Raw genomic sequence first — 16577 nt, forward strand, 5'->3', positions numbered from 1 at the left:
ACCTTAAATTCTTTTTATCTTTTTTTTTTTTTTTTTGGTTTAACTAATTACCATTAACATACATGAATATAATTTGCATTTTCATAAAAGAGAAGGATTGGCCCATAGTTTTAAGGAATATAACACCAGATCTAATTTTGTGCTTTTTTTATGTATTTAATTGATTTTCTAATTTTGACTTTTTCTAGGTAGTATCTTTCATTATAGAACAAAATCACTAATTGTTTTGTAACTTCAATTCTATTGTTGATGTATAAACAAATATAAATTCTGTAATAGTTATAAACATTTGGAAGATAAAATGTTAGTAACCTTAAAGTATCTATTTGACTCCCTTAATTAATTCCAAAGTAATTAACAATTTTGTCCAAAGTATTGTTTGTGTAGCTATATATGTTAATTTCATCATTTAAACAAATAATTCGGGCTAAACCTTGTAATAGAAGAAACTGTTAAAAAGATGGAATTTTTCGATGTACGAGGTGCATTCAAGTTCTAAGGCCTCCGATTTTTTTTCTAATTAATTACTCACCTGAAATCGATGAAACTGGCGTTACTTCTCGACGTAATCGCCCTGCAGACGTACGCATTTTTCACAACGCTGACGCCATGATGCCATGGCAGCGGCGAAGGCTTCTTCAGGAGTCTGTTTTGACCACTGGAAAATCGCTGAGGCAATAGCAGCACGGCTGGTGAATGTGCGGCCACGGAGAGTGTCTTTCATTGTTGGAAAAAGCCAAAAGTCACTAGGAGCCAGGTCAGGTGAGTAGGGAGCATGAGGAATCACTTCAAAGTTGTTATCACGAAGAAACTGTTGCGTTACGTTAGCTCGATGTGCGCGTGCGTTGTCTTGGTGAAAAAGCACACGCGCAGCCCTTCCCGGACGTTTTTGTTGCAGTGCAGGAAGGAATTTGTTCTTCAAAACATTTTTGTAGGATGCACCTGTTACCGTAGTGCCCTTTGGAACGCAATGGGTAAGGATTACGGCCTCGCTGTCCCAGAACATGGACACCATCATTTTTTCAGCACTGGTGGTTACCCGAAATTTTTTTGGTGGCGTTGAATCTGTGTGTTTCCATTGAGCTGACTGGCGCTTTGTTTCTGGATTGAAAAATGGCATCCACGTCTCATACATTGTCACAACCGACGAAAAGAAAGTCCCATTCGTGCTGTCGTTGCGTGTCAACATTGCTTGGCAACATGCCACACGGGTAGCCGTGTGGTCATCCGTCAGCATTCGTGGCACCCACCTGGATGACACTTTTCGCATTTTCAGGTTTCATGCAGGATTGTGTGCACAGAACCCACAGAAATGCAAACTCTGGAGGCAATCTGTTAAACAGTCATTCGGCGATCCCCCAAAACAATTCTCTCCACTTTCTCGATCATGTCGTCTGACCGGCTCGTGCGAGCCCGAGGTTGTTTCGGTTTGTTGTCACACGATGTTCTGCCTTCATTAAACTGTCGCACCCACGAACGCACTTTCGACATATCCATAACTCCATCACCACATGTCTCCTTCAACTGTCGATGAATTTCAATTGGTTTCACACCATGCAAATTCAGAAAACGAATGATTGTACGCTGTTCAAGTAAGGAAAACGTCGCCATTTTAAGTATTTAAAACAGTTCTCATTCTCACCGCTGGCAGTAAAATTCCATCTGCCATACGGTGCTGCCATCACTGGGATGTATTGACAATGAACGCGGCCTCGTTTTAAAACAATGCGCATGTTTCTATCTCTTTCCAGTCCGGAGAAAAAAAATAGGAGGCCTTAGAACTTGAATGCACCTCGTATTCAGTTAATTTAATGAGTTTAAGTTTTAAATGTAATTTCTGTAAATTTAACTTCAAACAATTTGTAGTTTCAGTACCTATTATTGTGATGATATATAAGGGCCCAATGTTTGGTCACGAGACAGTCAGTCCAAGGCCGAGTTTCAGACAAGGAATCTGTGTTGCTTAGAATGACAACAATGCATCCACTTAACAGTGAAATTAGTGTTACCCCTTGTAAGCCAAGACAGTTTTAATTATTTTCCAATTCAATTTTTAAAACATTATGTACAAAACTGTAACAGTTAAGCTTTTTATTCTTGTAAATATGCGTTTCTGTATTTGTTTATTCAATTATGTGTACATTGTCACTATGTGTTGCCAATGGCTAAATTGAGTACACACTCAAAGGCCAAATAAAAAAATAATTAAAAAAAAGTTTTACACCAATAGGCTGTGTGTTAAAGCACTGACAGTGTCTGCTCCATATGTACTTTCTATTCTTCAAGAACTATGAACCTTGCAGTTAGGTTTTTACTGCTCGTAGATGTTCAGTAGTAAACTATTGTAGCAGTATGTGGAGGTTTGCCTGAAAACTATTACTGAGGTTTATTGAAAGTTAAACAACAGTGCACTGGCCATATAACTGTGTACTGTTGGGGGGTTGTGAACAGTGAAATTGAAGTACTGTGAAGTGCAACTATGCACCTGTTGGCTACACTTTCAGCCAGCGTAGCAACACAGTATGTCGATACCGAGGAACTCAAATGAAATAAACAAAGCAGGCAGAACCGCTACAACTGTACATCACTGATCTTTTATATGTTTATCGTGAAGCTCTCTTTATTTCGGTGCAATAGACTTCTGCAATGGACTGCTGATATATCCCAATTCAGCATCAAGTGACTCTGGTTCAAAAATGTTTCTCACTCTATCCACTAGCATTTTAATAACACCACACTTTTCCCAAAGTGTGAATCTCAATGTAGATAATAGTCTATAACTGTGATTTTTCAGAGTACTGTGTTGCCGAAGCCACCATTTTCATTTTTGACAACAAGTTCATCCAAAAATGTAATCTGCCACCAACCTCCTCCCCCATCTTCAAATTAAATTTTTGACATGTTCATGAAAATAACCTAGTTCCTCTCTGCCATGGCCCCAAATCATGAACATCCACATAACAGAATCTAATTTTCAGTTGTTTGGTGGAACTTTCTAGTACTTGTTCTTCACATTTTTCCATAAAGAGATTTCCTACCATGGGCTTAAGGAGCTACCCATGGACAAGTGGTTTATCTGTTCTTACCTGAATTATGGTATGTCCATGCAGTGACCCTTAAGCGCAGTGGCATCAAGTTTCTTCATAGCCACTGTTTAGTAAGAGGCACAGTTGTAAATTATCATAGCTGTGTTGGGAAAGTACCAGAGCTCCAAGTGCTAATAGAAAGCACTGATGTTCAAATCGTTATAGGCACTGAAAGCTGGCTAAAGCCGGAGATAAGTTCAGCCAAAATTTTTATGAAGAACCTAACTGTGTTCCAAAAGGATAGGCTAAACATGAACCATGGACCTTGCCATTGGTGGGGAGGCTTGCGTGCCTCAGCGATACAGATGGCCGTACCGTAGGTGCAACCACAACGGAGGGGTATCTGTTAAGAGGCCAGACAAACATGTGGTTCCTGAAGAGGGGCAGCAGCCTTTTCAGTAGTTGCAGGGGCAACAGTCTGGATGATTGACTGATCTGGCCTTGTAACATTAACCAAAACGGCCTCGCTGTGCTGGTACTGCGAACAGCTGAAAGCAAGGGGAAACTACAGCTGTAATTTTTCCCGAGGACATGCAGCTTTACTGTATGATTAAATGATGATAGCGTTCTCTTGGGTAAAATATTCCGGAGGTAAAATAGTCCCCCATTCGGATCTCCGGGCGGGGACTACTCAAGAGGACGTCGTTATCAGGAGAAAGAAAACTGGCGTTCTACGGATCGGAGCATGGAATGTCAGATCCCTTAATCGGGCAGGTATGTTAGAAAATTTAAAAAGGGAAATGGATAGGTTAAAGTTAGATATAGTGGGAATTAGTGAAGTTCGGTGGCAGGAGGAACAAGACTTTTGGTCAGGTGATTACAGGGTTATAAATACAAAATCAAATAAGGATAATGCAGGAGTAGGTTTAATAATGAATAAAAAAAATAGGAGTGCAGGTTAGCTACTACAAACAGCACAGTTAACGCATTATTGTGGCCAAGATAGACACAAAGCCCATGCCTACTACAGTAGTACAAGTTTATATGCCAACTAGCTCTGCAGATGATGAAGAAATTGATGAAATGTATGACGAGATAAAAGAAATTATTCAGGTAGTGAAGGGAGACGAAAATTTAATAGTCATGGGTGACTGGAATTCATCAGTAGGAAAAGGGAGAGAAGTAAACATAGTAGGTGAATATGGATTGGGGGGAAGAAATGAAAGAGGAAGCCGCCTTGTAGAATTTTGCACAGAGCATAACTTAATCATAGCTAACACTTGGTTCAAGAATCATAAAATAAGGTTGTATACCTGGAAGAATCCTGGAGATACTAAAAGGTATCAGATAGATTATATAATGGTAAGAAAGAGATTTAGGAACCAGGTTTTAAATTGTAAGACATTTCCAGGGGCAGATGTGGATTCTGACCACAATCAATTGGTTATGAACTGCAGATTGAAACTGAAGAAACTGCAAAAAGGTGGGAATTTAAGGAGATGGGACCTGGATAAACTGAAATAACCAGAGGTTGTAGAGAGTTTCAGGGAGAGCATAAGGGAACAATTGACAGGAATGGGGGAAAGAAATACAGTAGAAGAAGAATGGGTAGCTCTGAGGGATGAAGTAGTGAAGGCAGCAGAGGATCAAGTAGGTAAAAAGACGAGGGCTAATAGAAATCCTTGGGTAACAGAAGAAATATTGAATTTAATTGATGAAAGGAGAAAATATAAAAATGCAGTAAATGAAGCAGGCAAAAAGGAATACAAACGTCTCAAAAATGAAATCGACAGGAAGTGCAAAATGGCTAAGCAGGGATGGCTAGAGGACAAATGTAAGGATATAGAGGCTTGTCTCACTAGGGGTAAGATAGATACTGCCTACAGGAAAATTAAAGAGACATTTGGAGAGAAGAGAACCACTTGTATGAATATCAAGAGCTCAGATGGCAACCCAGTTCTAAGCAAAGAAGGGAAGGCAGAAAGGTGGAAGGAGTATATAGAGGGTTTATACAAGGACGATGTACTTGAGGACAATATTATGTAAATGGAAGAGGATGTAGATGAAGATGAAATGGGAGATAAGATACTGCGTGAAGAGTTTGACAGAGCACTGAAAGACCTGAGTCGAAACAAGGCCCCAGGAGTAGACAACATTCCATTAGAACTACTGATGGCCTTTGGAGAGCCAGTCATGACAAAACTCTGGTGAGCAAGATGTATGAGACAGGGAAAATACCCACAGACTTCAAGAAGAATATAATAATTCCAATCCCAAAGAAAGCAGGTGTTGACAGATGTGAAAATTACCGAACTATCAGTTTAATAAGTCACAGCTGCAAAATACTAACGTGAATACTTTACAGACGAATGGAAAAACTGGTAGAGGCAGACCTCGGGGAAGATCAGTTTGGATTCCGTAGAAATGTTGGAACACGTGAGGCAATACTAACCTTACGACTTATCTTAGAAGAAAGATTAAGAAAAGGCAAACCTACGTTTCTAGCATTTGTAGACTTAGAGAAAGCTTTTGACAACATTAACTGGAATACTCTCTTTCAAATTCTGAAGGTGGCAGGGGTAAAATACAGGGAGCGAAAGGCTATTTACAATTTGTACAGAAACCAGATGGCAGTTATAAGAGTCGTTGGGCATGAAAGGGAAGCAGTGGTTGGGAAAGGAGTGAGACAGGGTTGTAGCCTCTCCCCGATGTTATTCAATCTGTATATTGAACAAGCAGTAAAGGAAACAAAAGAAAAATTCGGAGTAGGTATTAAAATTCATGGAGAAGAAGTAAAAACTTTGAGGTTCGCCGATGACATTGTAATTCTGTCAGAGACAGCAAAGGACTTGCAAGAGCAGTTGAACGGAATGGACAGTGTCTTGAAAGGAGGATATAAGATGAACATCAACAAAAGCAAAACGAGGATAATCAACATCTACATCTACATTTATACTCCGCAAGCCACCCAACGGTGTGTGGCGGAGGGCACTTTACGTGCCACTGTCATTACCTCCCTTTCCTGTTCCAGTTGCGTATGGTTCGCGGGAAGAACGACTGTCTGAAAGCCTCCATGCATGCTCTAATCTCTCTAATTTTACATTCGTGATCTCCTCGGGAGGTATAAGTAGGGGGAAGCAATATATTCGATACCTCATCCAGAAACGCACCCTCTCGAAACCTGGCGAGAAAGCTACACCGCGATGCAGAGCACCTCTCTTGCAGAGTCTGCCACTTGAGTTTATTAAACATCTCCGTAATGCTATCACGGTTACCAAATAACCCTGTGACGAAACGCGCCGCTCTTCTTTGGATCTTCTCTACCTCCTCCGTCAACCCAATCTGGTACGGATCCCACACTGATGAGCAATACTCAAGTATAGGTCGAACGAGTGTTTTGTAAGCCACCTCCTTTGTTGATGGACTACATTTTCTAAGCACTCTCCCAATGAATCTCAACCTGGTACCCGCCTTACCAACAATTAATTTTATATGATCATTCCACTTCAAATCGTTCCGCACGCAAACTCCCAGATATTTTACAGAAGTAACTGCTACCAGTGTTTGTTCCGCTATCATATAATCATACAATAAAGGATCCTTCTTTCTATGTATTCGCAATACATTACATTTGTCTATGTTAAGGGACAGTTGCCACTCCCTGCACCAAGTGCCTATCTGCTGCAGATCTTCCTGCATTTCGCTACAATTTTCTAATGCTGCAACTTCTCTGTATACTACAGCATCATCCGCGAAAAGCTGCATGGAACTTCCGACACTATCTACTAGGTCATTTACATATATTATGAAAAACAATGGTCCCATGACACTCCCCTGTGGCACGCCAGAGGTTACTTTAACGTCTGTAGACGTCTGTCCATTGATAACAACATGCTGTGTTCTGTTTGCTAAAAACTCTTCAATCCAGCCACACAGCTGGTCTGATATTCCGTAGGCTCTTACTTTGTTTATCAGGTGACAGTGCGGAACTGTATCGAACGCCTTCTGGAAGTCAAGAAAAATAGCATCTACCTGGGAGTCTGTATCTAATATTTTCTGGGTCTCATGAACAAATAAAGCGAGTTGGGTCTCACACGATCGCTGTTTCCGGAATCCATGTTGATTCCTACATAGTAGATTCTGGGTTTCCAAAAATGACATGATACGCGAGCAAAAAACATATTCTAAAATTCTACAACAGATCGACGTCAGAGATATAGGTCTATAGTTTTGCGCATCTGCTCGACGACCCTTCTTGAAGACTGGGACTACCTGTGCTCCTTTCCAATCATTTGGAACCCTCTGTTCCTCTAGAGACTTGCGGTACATGGCTGTTAGAAGGGGGGCAAGTTCTTTCGCGTACTCTGTGTAGAATCGAATTGGTATCCCGTCAGGTCCAGTGGACTTTCCTCTGTTGAGTGATTCCAGTTGCTTTTCTATTCCTTGGACACTTATTTCGATGTGAGCCATTTTTTCGTTTGCGCGAGGATTTAGAGAAGGAACTGCAGTGCGGTCTTCCTCTGTGAAACAGCTTTGGAAAAAGGTGTTTAGTATTTCAGCTTTACGCGTGTCATCCTCTGTTTCAATGCCATCATCATCCCGGAGTGTCTGGATATGCTGTTTTGAGCCACTTACTGATTTAACGTAAGACCAGAACTTCCTAGGATTTTCTGTCAAGTCGGTACATAGAATTTGACTTTCGAATGTAGTCAAATTAAATTGGGTGATGCTGAGGGGATTAGATTAGGAAATGAGACTCTTAAAGTAGTAAAGGAGTTTTGCTATTTAGGGAGTAAAATAACTGATGATGGTCGAAGTAGAGAGGATATAAAATGTAGACTGGCAATGGCAAGGAAATTGTTTCTGAAGAAGAGAAATTTGTTAACATCGAGTATAGATTTAAGTGTCAGGAAGTCGTTTCTGAAAGTATTTGTATGGAGTGTAGCCATGTATGGAAGTGAAACATGCACGATAACCAGTTTGGACAAGAAGAGAATAGAAGCTTTCGAAATGTGGTGCTACAGAAGATGGCTGAAGATAAGGTGGGTAGATCACGTAACTAATGAGGAGGTGTTGAATAGCATTGGGGAGAAGAGAAGTTTGTGGCACAACTTGACTAGAAGAAGGGATCGGTTGGTAGGACATGTTTTGAGGCGTCAAGGGATCACAAATTTAGCATTGGAGGGCAGCGTGGAGGGTAAAAATCATAGAGGGAGACCAAGAGATCAATACACTAAGCAGATTCAGAAGGATGTAAGTTGCAGTAGGTACTGGGAGATGAAGAAGCTTGTACAGGATAGAGTAGCATGGAGAGCTGCATCAAACCAGTCTCAGGACTGAAGACCACAACAACAAACAACAACATGATTGGCGGTGGCGTGTTTGTTGCTGTTAGAAGTAGTTTACCTTGTCATGAAATTGAAGCAGAGAGTTTCTGTGAGTTAGTATGGGCAGTGGTCATTGTCGGAAACTGGGAAAAATAATAACTGGATCCTTTTGCAGGCCTCCCAGTTCAGATGATACAGCTGCTGAAAGGTTCAAAGAATACTTGGGTTTGATTTCAAACACATACCTGACTCATACAATTATAGTTGGTGGTGACTTTAATTTACCCTCGATATGTTGGCAAAAATACATGTTTAATTCTGGAGGTATGCATGAAACATCATCTGAAATTGTACTAAATGCGTTCATTGAAAATTATTTCGAGCAGTTAGTTCATGAGCCCACACGAATAGTAAATGGCTGTGAAAACACACTTGATTTCTTAGCAACAAATAATCCTGAGTTAATGATGAGCATAAAAACGTATACAGGGATTTGTGAACATGGGATTGTAATAGTGAGATTGGGTATTGTAGCCCCCAAATCATCCAAAAATAAATGAAAAATTTACCTGTTCAAAAAAGCAGATAAAAATTCACTTGATGCCTTCCTGAGAGACAATCTCCACTCCTTCCAAACTAATAATGTAAGTGTATAACAGATGTGGCTTGAATACAAAGAAATAGTATCGGCAGCAATTGAGAGATTTATACCAAATAAATTATCAAACAATGGAGCCAATCCGCCTTGGTACACAAAACAGGTCAGAACATTGTTGGAAAAACTACGAAACAAACATGCCAAACTTAAACAGAAGCAAAATCCCCAAGATTGGCAATCTTTAACAGAAGCTCGAAATTTAGCATGGACTTCAATGTGAGATGCTTATAATAGTTTCCACAACAAAATTTTGTCTCGAAACCTGGCAGAAAATCCAAAGAGATTCTAATAGTATGTGAAGTATGTTAGTGGCAAGACACAATCAATGCCTTCTCTGCATGACAGCAATGGAGATACTATCAAGGACAATGCTGCCAAAGCAGAGTTACTAAACATAGCCTTCTAAAATGCCTTCACAAAAGAAGACGAAGTAAATGTTCCAGAATTCGAATCAAGAACAGCTGCCAACATGAGTACCATAGAAGTAAATATCCTAAGAGTAGTGAAACAACTTAAATCACTTAGTAAATGCAAGTCTTCTGGTCCATACAATATACCAATGAGGTTCCTTTCAGAGTATGCTGATGCATTAGCTCCATACTTAACAATCTTATATAATCGTTCATTCAACGAAAGATCTGTACCCAAAGACTGGAAAGTTGCACAGGTCACACCAACTTTCAAGAAAGGTAGTAGGAGTAATCCACTTAATCTTAGACCCATATCATTAATGTCAATATGCAGCAAGATTTTGTAACATACATTGTGTTCGAACATTATGAATTACCTTGAACAAAACGGTCTATTGACACACAATCAACATGGGTTTAGAAAACATCGTTCTTGTGAAACACAACTGGCTCTTTATTCGCATGAAGTTTTGCATGCTATTGACAAGGGATTTCAGATTGAGTGCATATTTCTGGATTTCCGGAAGCCTAGACACTGTACCACACAAGTGGCTTGTAGTGAAATTGCATGCTTATGGAATATCGTATCAGTTATGTGACTGGATTTGTGATTTCCTGTCAGAGAGGTCACAGTTCATAGTAACTGACGGAAAGTCATCGAGTAAAACAGAAGTGATTTCTGGCATTCCCCAAGGTAGTGTTATAGGCCCTTTGCTGTTCCTTATCTATATAAATGATTTGGAGACAATCTGAGCAGCCGTCTTAGGTTGTTTGCAGATGATGCTGTCATTTATTGACTAATAAAGTCATCAGAAGATCAACAAATTGCAAAACGATTTAGAAAAGATATCTGAATGGTGCAAAAATTGGTAGTTGGTCCTAAATAACAAAAAGTATGAAGTCATCCACATGAGTGCTAAAAGGATTTCGTTAAACTTTGGTTACACAATAAATCAGTCAAATCTAAAGGCCATAAATTCAACTAAATACATAGGAATTACAATTAGAACAACTTAATTTGGAATAAAAACATAGAAAATGTTGTGGGGAAGGCTAACCAAAGACTGCATTTTATTGGCAGGACACTTAGAAAATGTAACAGATCTACTAAGGAGACTGCCCACACTATGCTTGTTCGTCCTCTTTTGGAATACTGCTGCACAGTGTGCGATCCTCAGCAGATAGGACTGACAGAGTACATCAAAAAAGTTCAAAGAATATATTTTGTATTGTCACGAAATATGGAAGAGAGTGTCACTGAAATAAATGATACAGCAGCTGGTCTGGACATCATTAAAAGAAAGGTGTTTCTCATTGAGACAGGGTCTTCTCACAAAATTCCAATCACCATCTTTCTCATCTGAATGCAAAAATATTTTGTTCATACCAACCAACATAGGGAGAAATGAGCACCACAATAAAATAAGGGAAATCAGAGCTCGCACAGAAAGATATAGGTGTTTGTTCTCTCCACGCGCTATATGAGATTGGAATAATAGAGAACTGTGAAGGTGGTTCGATGAACCCTCTGCCAGGCACATAAATGTGATTTGCAGAGTATCCAAGTAGATGTAGATGTAGATGTGGAAACAGCAAAAAAAAAAAAAAAAAAAAAAACTGGAAATCTGGGGCTCTCCTTTACAATCAGAATCATCTGTTGCAAATCATTTTTCACTTTCATAACTTTAATTATTTGTTCTTGGTTCTATATATAACAGCTTATAAACTACAACAAAATACATTGGAATTGTCCTTTTCATGTTTTTTAATAGGAAAGTGTTTATAAATGTTATTTAAAATGTTTGTAATGTTTTCCTTCTTTGAAAAATATCAGTGTCAGTGTGCAGCTACATTGCCTGACAAAAAGAATGAAACATCTGGAAGGGAAGGGGGAAACAAAATGAAACTTCATGAGTTGGGAAGAACTGTGGTGTTATTTCACTAATTACAAACTTGAGTCAGATTTACAAGGAACTTGGCAGTATAAGTATGGAGTTTCACACCCCTGGCCTGGATACCTGCACTGATTGTGTTGGGAAGAGTCTCGTAAAACCATTGTATCCACCTCTGAAGAAAGCTGGTCCACAACTGTTGTAATTGGTCCTTGATATCAAAGATACTGTCAATGAGACAGGCATGATGTCAGAGCTGGTGCTGCACGTGTTTTATTGGGGACAGTTCTGGTGATCTTTATATTACAGAAGTACCTCAACATCATGCAGATAGTTCATAGAAATACATGCCATATGTGGACAAGCATTGTCATGTTGAAAAATGGCACCATAATACCGTTATGTGAGAGGTAACACATGAGGATGCAGGATGTCTGTAATGTACCAGTGTGCCATCAGCCAATTACAGTCCCCTCAATCACTGCCAGCCATTAGCTGAAGTCATACTGATTGGCTGCCCGCACCTAGATATGAGATGTAATAATGCTGTGCCTCTCCAAAACATTGGAAGAATAGTCTCTCTGCCCTAGTCACCCCATTCTCATCAATGATGGGCATCTAGGGTAGTGCAGAATTGTGATTCATCACTGAACACAATTGAGTGCCATTCAGTATAGTCAATGTTTCCCATTCAAGGCACCACTGTAAATGCAGCTGTTTGTGTTGTGGTGTTAATGGTGGCCTATGCATGGGATGGTAATTCATTAGTCTAGCTGCTAGTCTCTGACCAATGAGGTGGGTTACACAGAATGTTCTTGGATGGCAGATGCAGATGTGAAGGTGTATGGTGTGCCTCATGCACCATGTGGTGATCCTCCTTTATGGTAGTCAGATGCAGTCAACCACAATCTTGACAATGAGTATGCCTGACCTCATGTTCTCAGGCAATCCAACATCAGATCACTGTCACACCCAAATGCACCACAAATCTGGGTATTGCATAATTCAATCATCCAGCTGTTGTAGTCCCACAATGTGACCCCTTCCAAACTATATGACTTGCAGATAACACTATCTCGCATGAGCATGTGGCATCTCCATGTACTTCAAAATGATCACTTAACATCTGATGCTGTCCACCCTCTTTGTATGCCATACCCTGCCTGGTAATAACTCTAAATACAAACAAAAGTACTGCACACTGGTGGCTATTCTACTTGTCACAGAGAACTGAAACTGTAATCTTTTACATACCTGCTGCTGGTATGAAGTTAGTTAGTTTCATGTTCCATGGATCATTTTGCATGATAAATCATAATGATGCGGAATGAATCATACATGTATGAAGTTACATTGACATCCTACCATGTCTTTTGGTTGCTTCACTTTCTGTGTCTGGCTGTGCATTAATGTGAAATGCATAACAGCAGCTATTTAATATAATTATGAAGTAACAGCTTTTTTCTTCAAACTAGCTGTTTTTTAACTAATTGACAATGTGGGTTGTAAACAATGGTAAGGGACAAGTTGGTTGTTTTGAGGAGTTGTGCAGTAAAGTTTCAATAAAATCTCCTGAAGAAGTTACATCAAGTACATTCATTGTGATTTTTTTATTCAGGTAAGTTTTTGTTTCTAATTATCCCTAGAGCAATGACATATTTTTAAAATCATAAATTCTGTTCACAATTTTATTCTCAAAAATACATCAATGGATACCTCATATTATTTTACTTCAAAACTGAGTGCACTTAACTTGGGTTAGCATTAGCTTTCCACTGTTTACTTGCTTGGAGAGTTAGTGAAACATTACCATGAAGACTTTAAAAATGCAAATTTAAATGGTCTGGAGTGTTTCAGTTTATCATGTTAATATTTGCTTTGCTAATTTTTGTGATAATAAAGCATGACAGTCTCAAAAATTAATCTACGATACACCACAATATAAAATTAATTTTAATGTCACCTTCCTATAAATGTAAATGTTAAGGCCATGACATATTTGCCATTACACTGTCACATAATTTGATGTAAATCTTGGTGAGGAACACAGTTTAACTTTGTTTACTTACTCAAATAATTATTCACATATATTTGATTAGCAACAATTTTTGAAACACAAAAATGATCTTTATCTGAGTCATGGTTATCTAAATCATCCTTGGATATTTTTACTAATATTCCCTGAAAAGTATTTACCTGGCATGAACAGTGCACATGTTACTACTTTTGAAAGTCATGTTTTTGGCAGTTACCACTGTTTACATGCACACATAGTGACAGAGTTGCTATTGATGGGAATATACCAGAGATAGACCTGCCATTTTTCAGTTTATTGTTGAACTATCATCTAATATGAATAAAGCACACCACACATCACATTTTACATGTGATAACTTCATTTCTCATTGTCTGTGGACAATCTACCATTTGTACAGTGAGTAGATTTTTTTTATACCAGTTTCTTCTCATTTTACAAGGCATATCTTGAATTTTTCTACATGCCTACAGATTTTTCATCCTGGATGTGATCTATCAAACATGGTGAATGAATGAATAAATCTCATTATTTAATGAATTATGTTCATTATGTTATTAGGAAAAGCCCACATATGGTGCTCTCATCTGGCTCCTTCAGACAGGAAGATGGACCTGAGGCTTTCAACCATGTTGAAGAGATGCTTATATCAGAAGAATGCTGCATGAGATTAGATTCTTGCCATGTACAAGTTATTATTGCTGTTGATTTGGGCACTGCATACAGTGGATATGCATTTAGCTTCAGGTCAGATCCCACCAGACGAATCCACATCATGCGACGTCCACAAGGTAAGTCTAATTTATAGCTGTCCATTTTTATGATAAATGATATATACAGAATCTGTATTGTCAGAATGTTATACATCATGTAGAGCTTTCAGAATATTGTATGTTACTGTGGCATTAAAGTGAAGTGTTATGAAATGTTATTATTTAATTTTTCTAGTTTCTTTCATAGCTCCCTTTCCTGTTTATTTTATAATTGTCATGTGCTCTTATTTATGACTTTTTATTAAAGATTTTCCAAAAATATGAAATTTTATTTAAGTAAATGTACCTTACACACATGAATATAAGCTGCACCTAAATACTAAATATAAGCAGCACCCTTGACTTTGTTGAGGGAAGAGGGGCTGGGAGGAGGGGGGACTGAGTGGATAAATTGTTCATTATAACCATTTTAAAAAAAGTGTTCACGGTATGGTCTCTCTTAATCCATTTTAATGTTATAATGCAGATAAATAATACAGAAGTGCCAGCCTTCTGATCACAGTCTTCGTGTATATCACTGTTAACTTTGCCACCACTAATGTGTTCATCACTATCAGTGTTTTAGTCACTCTCTTCCCAAAATGTGTTGTCCATGATACCAGCCAGAGCACTGTACACACAAACTTCTGGAAGGCTTTGGTGATACAATGTGGTGATACTGTAGCTGTGAAGAAAGAATCTGCATGACACCTAAGGTTGACTGATAATTTTTTAGTCATGCCGCATGGAGTGAATGCATCCTCATCCCCTTCAAACCCCAATCAGAAAACTGTTTTTGGATACCATTCTTAAATCAATAGCTGCAGTTTTGAAGTACTATCTCCAGATCAGCCTCCGGTACAGGAACATCATTCTTACTTCAGGTCTGAGACAGCACTTGAAGGCGTCCAATACTTGTATAGATCTCTTACTGAACAACAATATAGGGACGGAATGCAACATCACATGGGATGCAAGCAGCTGTCTGGAGGGGTGGGGAAGGGCAAATGGAAGGGAAGAGAGAGATGAACACTGTCTGGTGGAGTGTACAGGGACTGACTGCTGACAGATGCAGTGTTAGGAGGTTTTGGGGCAGGGATGTGTTGAAGAAAAGAACGAAAAAGAAGAGAAACAGGGAAAGACAGGCAGATGCATTGGCAGAGGGCTGCAAATAAATAGGGTTGAAGACAAGAATGTAGAGGAGATGATAGGACAGAGGGGGTGGAAACTGTTAGACGGAGGTTATTGGGACAGTATGTTACCATCGGTTGAGGCCGGGATAATTACGGGACTGGAGAATGTGTTGTAAGGATAACTCCCATTTGCCCATTTCAGAAAAGCTGGTGGTGCAGGGATGGATCCAGGTGGCTTGGTAGCAAAGCAGCCACTGACATGAAGTGTGTTATGTTCAGCTGCATGTTGTGCCACAGGATGGTCTACTTTGCTCTTGGCTACAGTTTGGGGATGGCTGTTCATCCTGGTGGACAGCTGGTTGGTAGTCATAGCAATATAAAAAACTGTGCAATGATCTCAGCAGAGTTGGTAAATGACATGATTGCTTTTACAGATGGCCTGGCTCCTAATGTGGTAGGATTAACCTGTGACAGGACTGGAATAGGAAGGGCTGTATGGGAGGATTGGGCAGGTTTTGCACCTGGGTCTCCCAGTGGGCTATGATCCTTGTGGCAAGGGGTTGGGATTGGTAATGGCATAGGGTTGCACTAGGATGTTGTGGAGGTTGGTTGGGTGATGGAACACCACTTTAGGAGGGGTTGAAGTATCTCGGGTAGGATGTCTCTCATTTCAGGAAATGATGATAGGTAATCAAAGCTCTAGTGAAGGATGTTGTTCCAGTCTGTGGTGGTATTGGATGACGAAGGGGCTGGTTCCTGAGGGTTGTGAGAGGATTGGGGTTGTGAGGGGAAATGGTGTGGGAGATCTATTTGCTGACTAGGTAAGGGGGATAGTGCCTGTCTGTGAAGGTCTTGGTGAGACCCTCAGAACACTGAGCAAGGGAGGTTTTTTCACTGCAGATATGCCATCCCCAGATAGTCAGGCTATATGGGAAGGATATTTTGGTGGTTGGTGACTTTAATGTGGACAGAGGTGTTGTAGATGGAGCCATCAGAGATGAGGAGGTCATCTCATCTCTCATCAGAAAGGGGGAGGTCATCTCATCCAGGAATTTGTCACACTGGGTGGAGGAGGACCATGTGAAGTGGATGGGAGAGGTGTCGAGGTTGTGAAGGAACGAAAATAGGGTCTCTTGGCCCTGGGTCCAGATCATGAAGATATCATCAGTGAACCTGAACCAGACTAGCGGTTTGGTGGTTTGGGAGGTTAGGAAGGTCTCCTCTAGATGGCCCATAAAAAGGTTGGCATAGGAGGGTAACATGCCAGTGCCCATGGCTGTGCCGTGGATTTGTTTATATACTTTCCCTTCAAATGAGAATTAGTTGTGGGTTAGAAAGGTGTAT

General features: G+C 39.8%; 1 protein-coding gene across 1 annotated transcript in view; it reads left to right on the forward strand.

The window, feature by feature from the left end:
• LOC126242367 (heat shock 70 kDa protein 12A-like) overlaps nucleotides 1-16577 on the forward strand; it is a 225077-nt gene that overhangs the window by 68804 nt on the left and 139696 nt on the right. Inside the window, exon 3 of the mRNA XM_049948085.1 lies at nucleotides 13910-14139. Coding sequence (XP_049804042.1) covers nucleotides 13910-14139 — 230 coding nt within the window. The remainder of the gene's footprint in view (nucleotides 1-13909; nucleotides 14140-16577) is intronic.

This window comes from Schistocerca nitens, chromosome 1, assembly GCF_023898315.1.
Source record: "Schistocerca nitens isolate TAMUIC-IGC-003100 chromosome 1, iqSchNite1.1, whole genome shotgun sequence".
Classification (NCBI taxonomy): Eukaryota; Metazoa; Arthropoda; class Insecta; order Orthoptera; family Acrididae; genus Schistocerca; species Schistocerca nitens.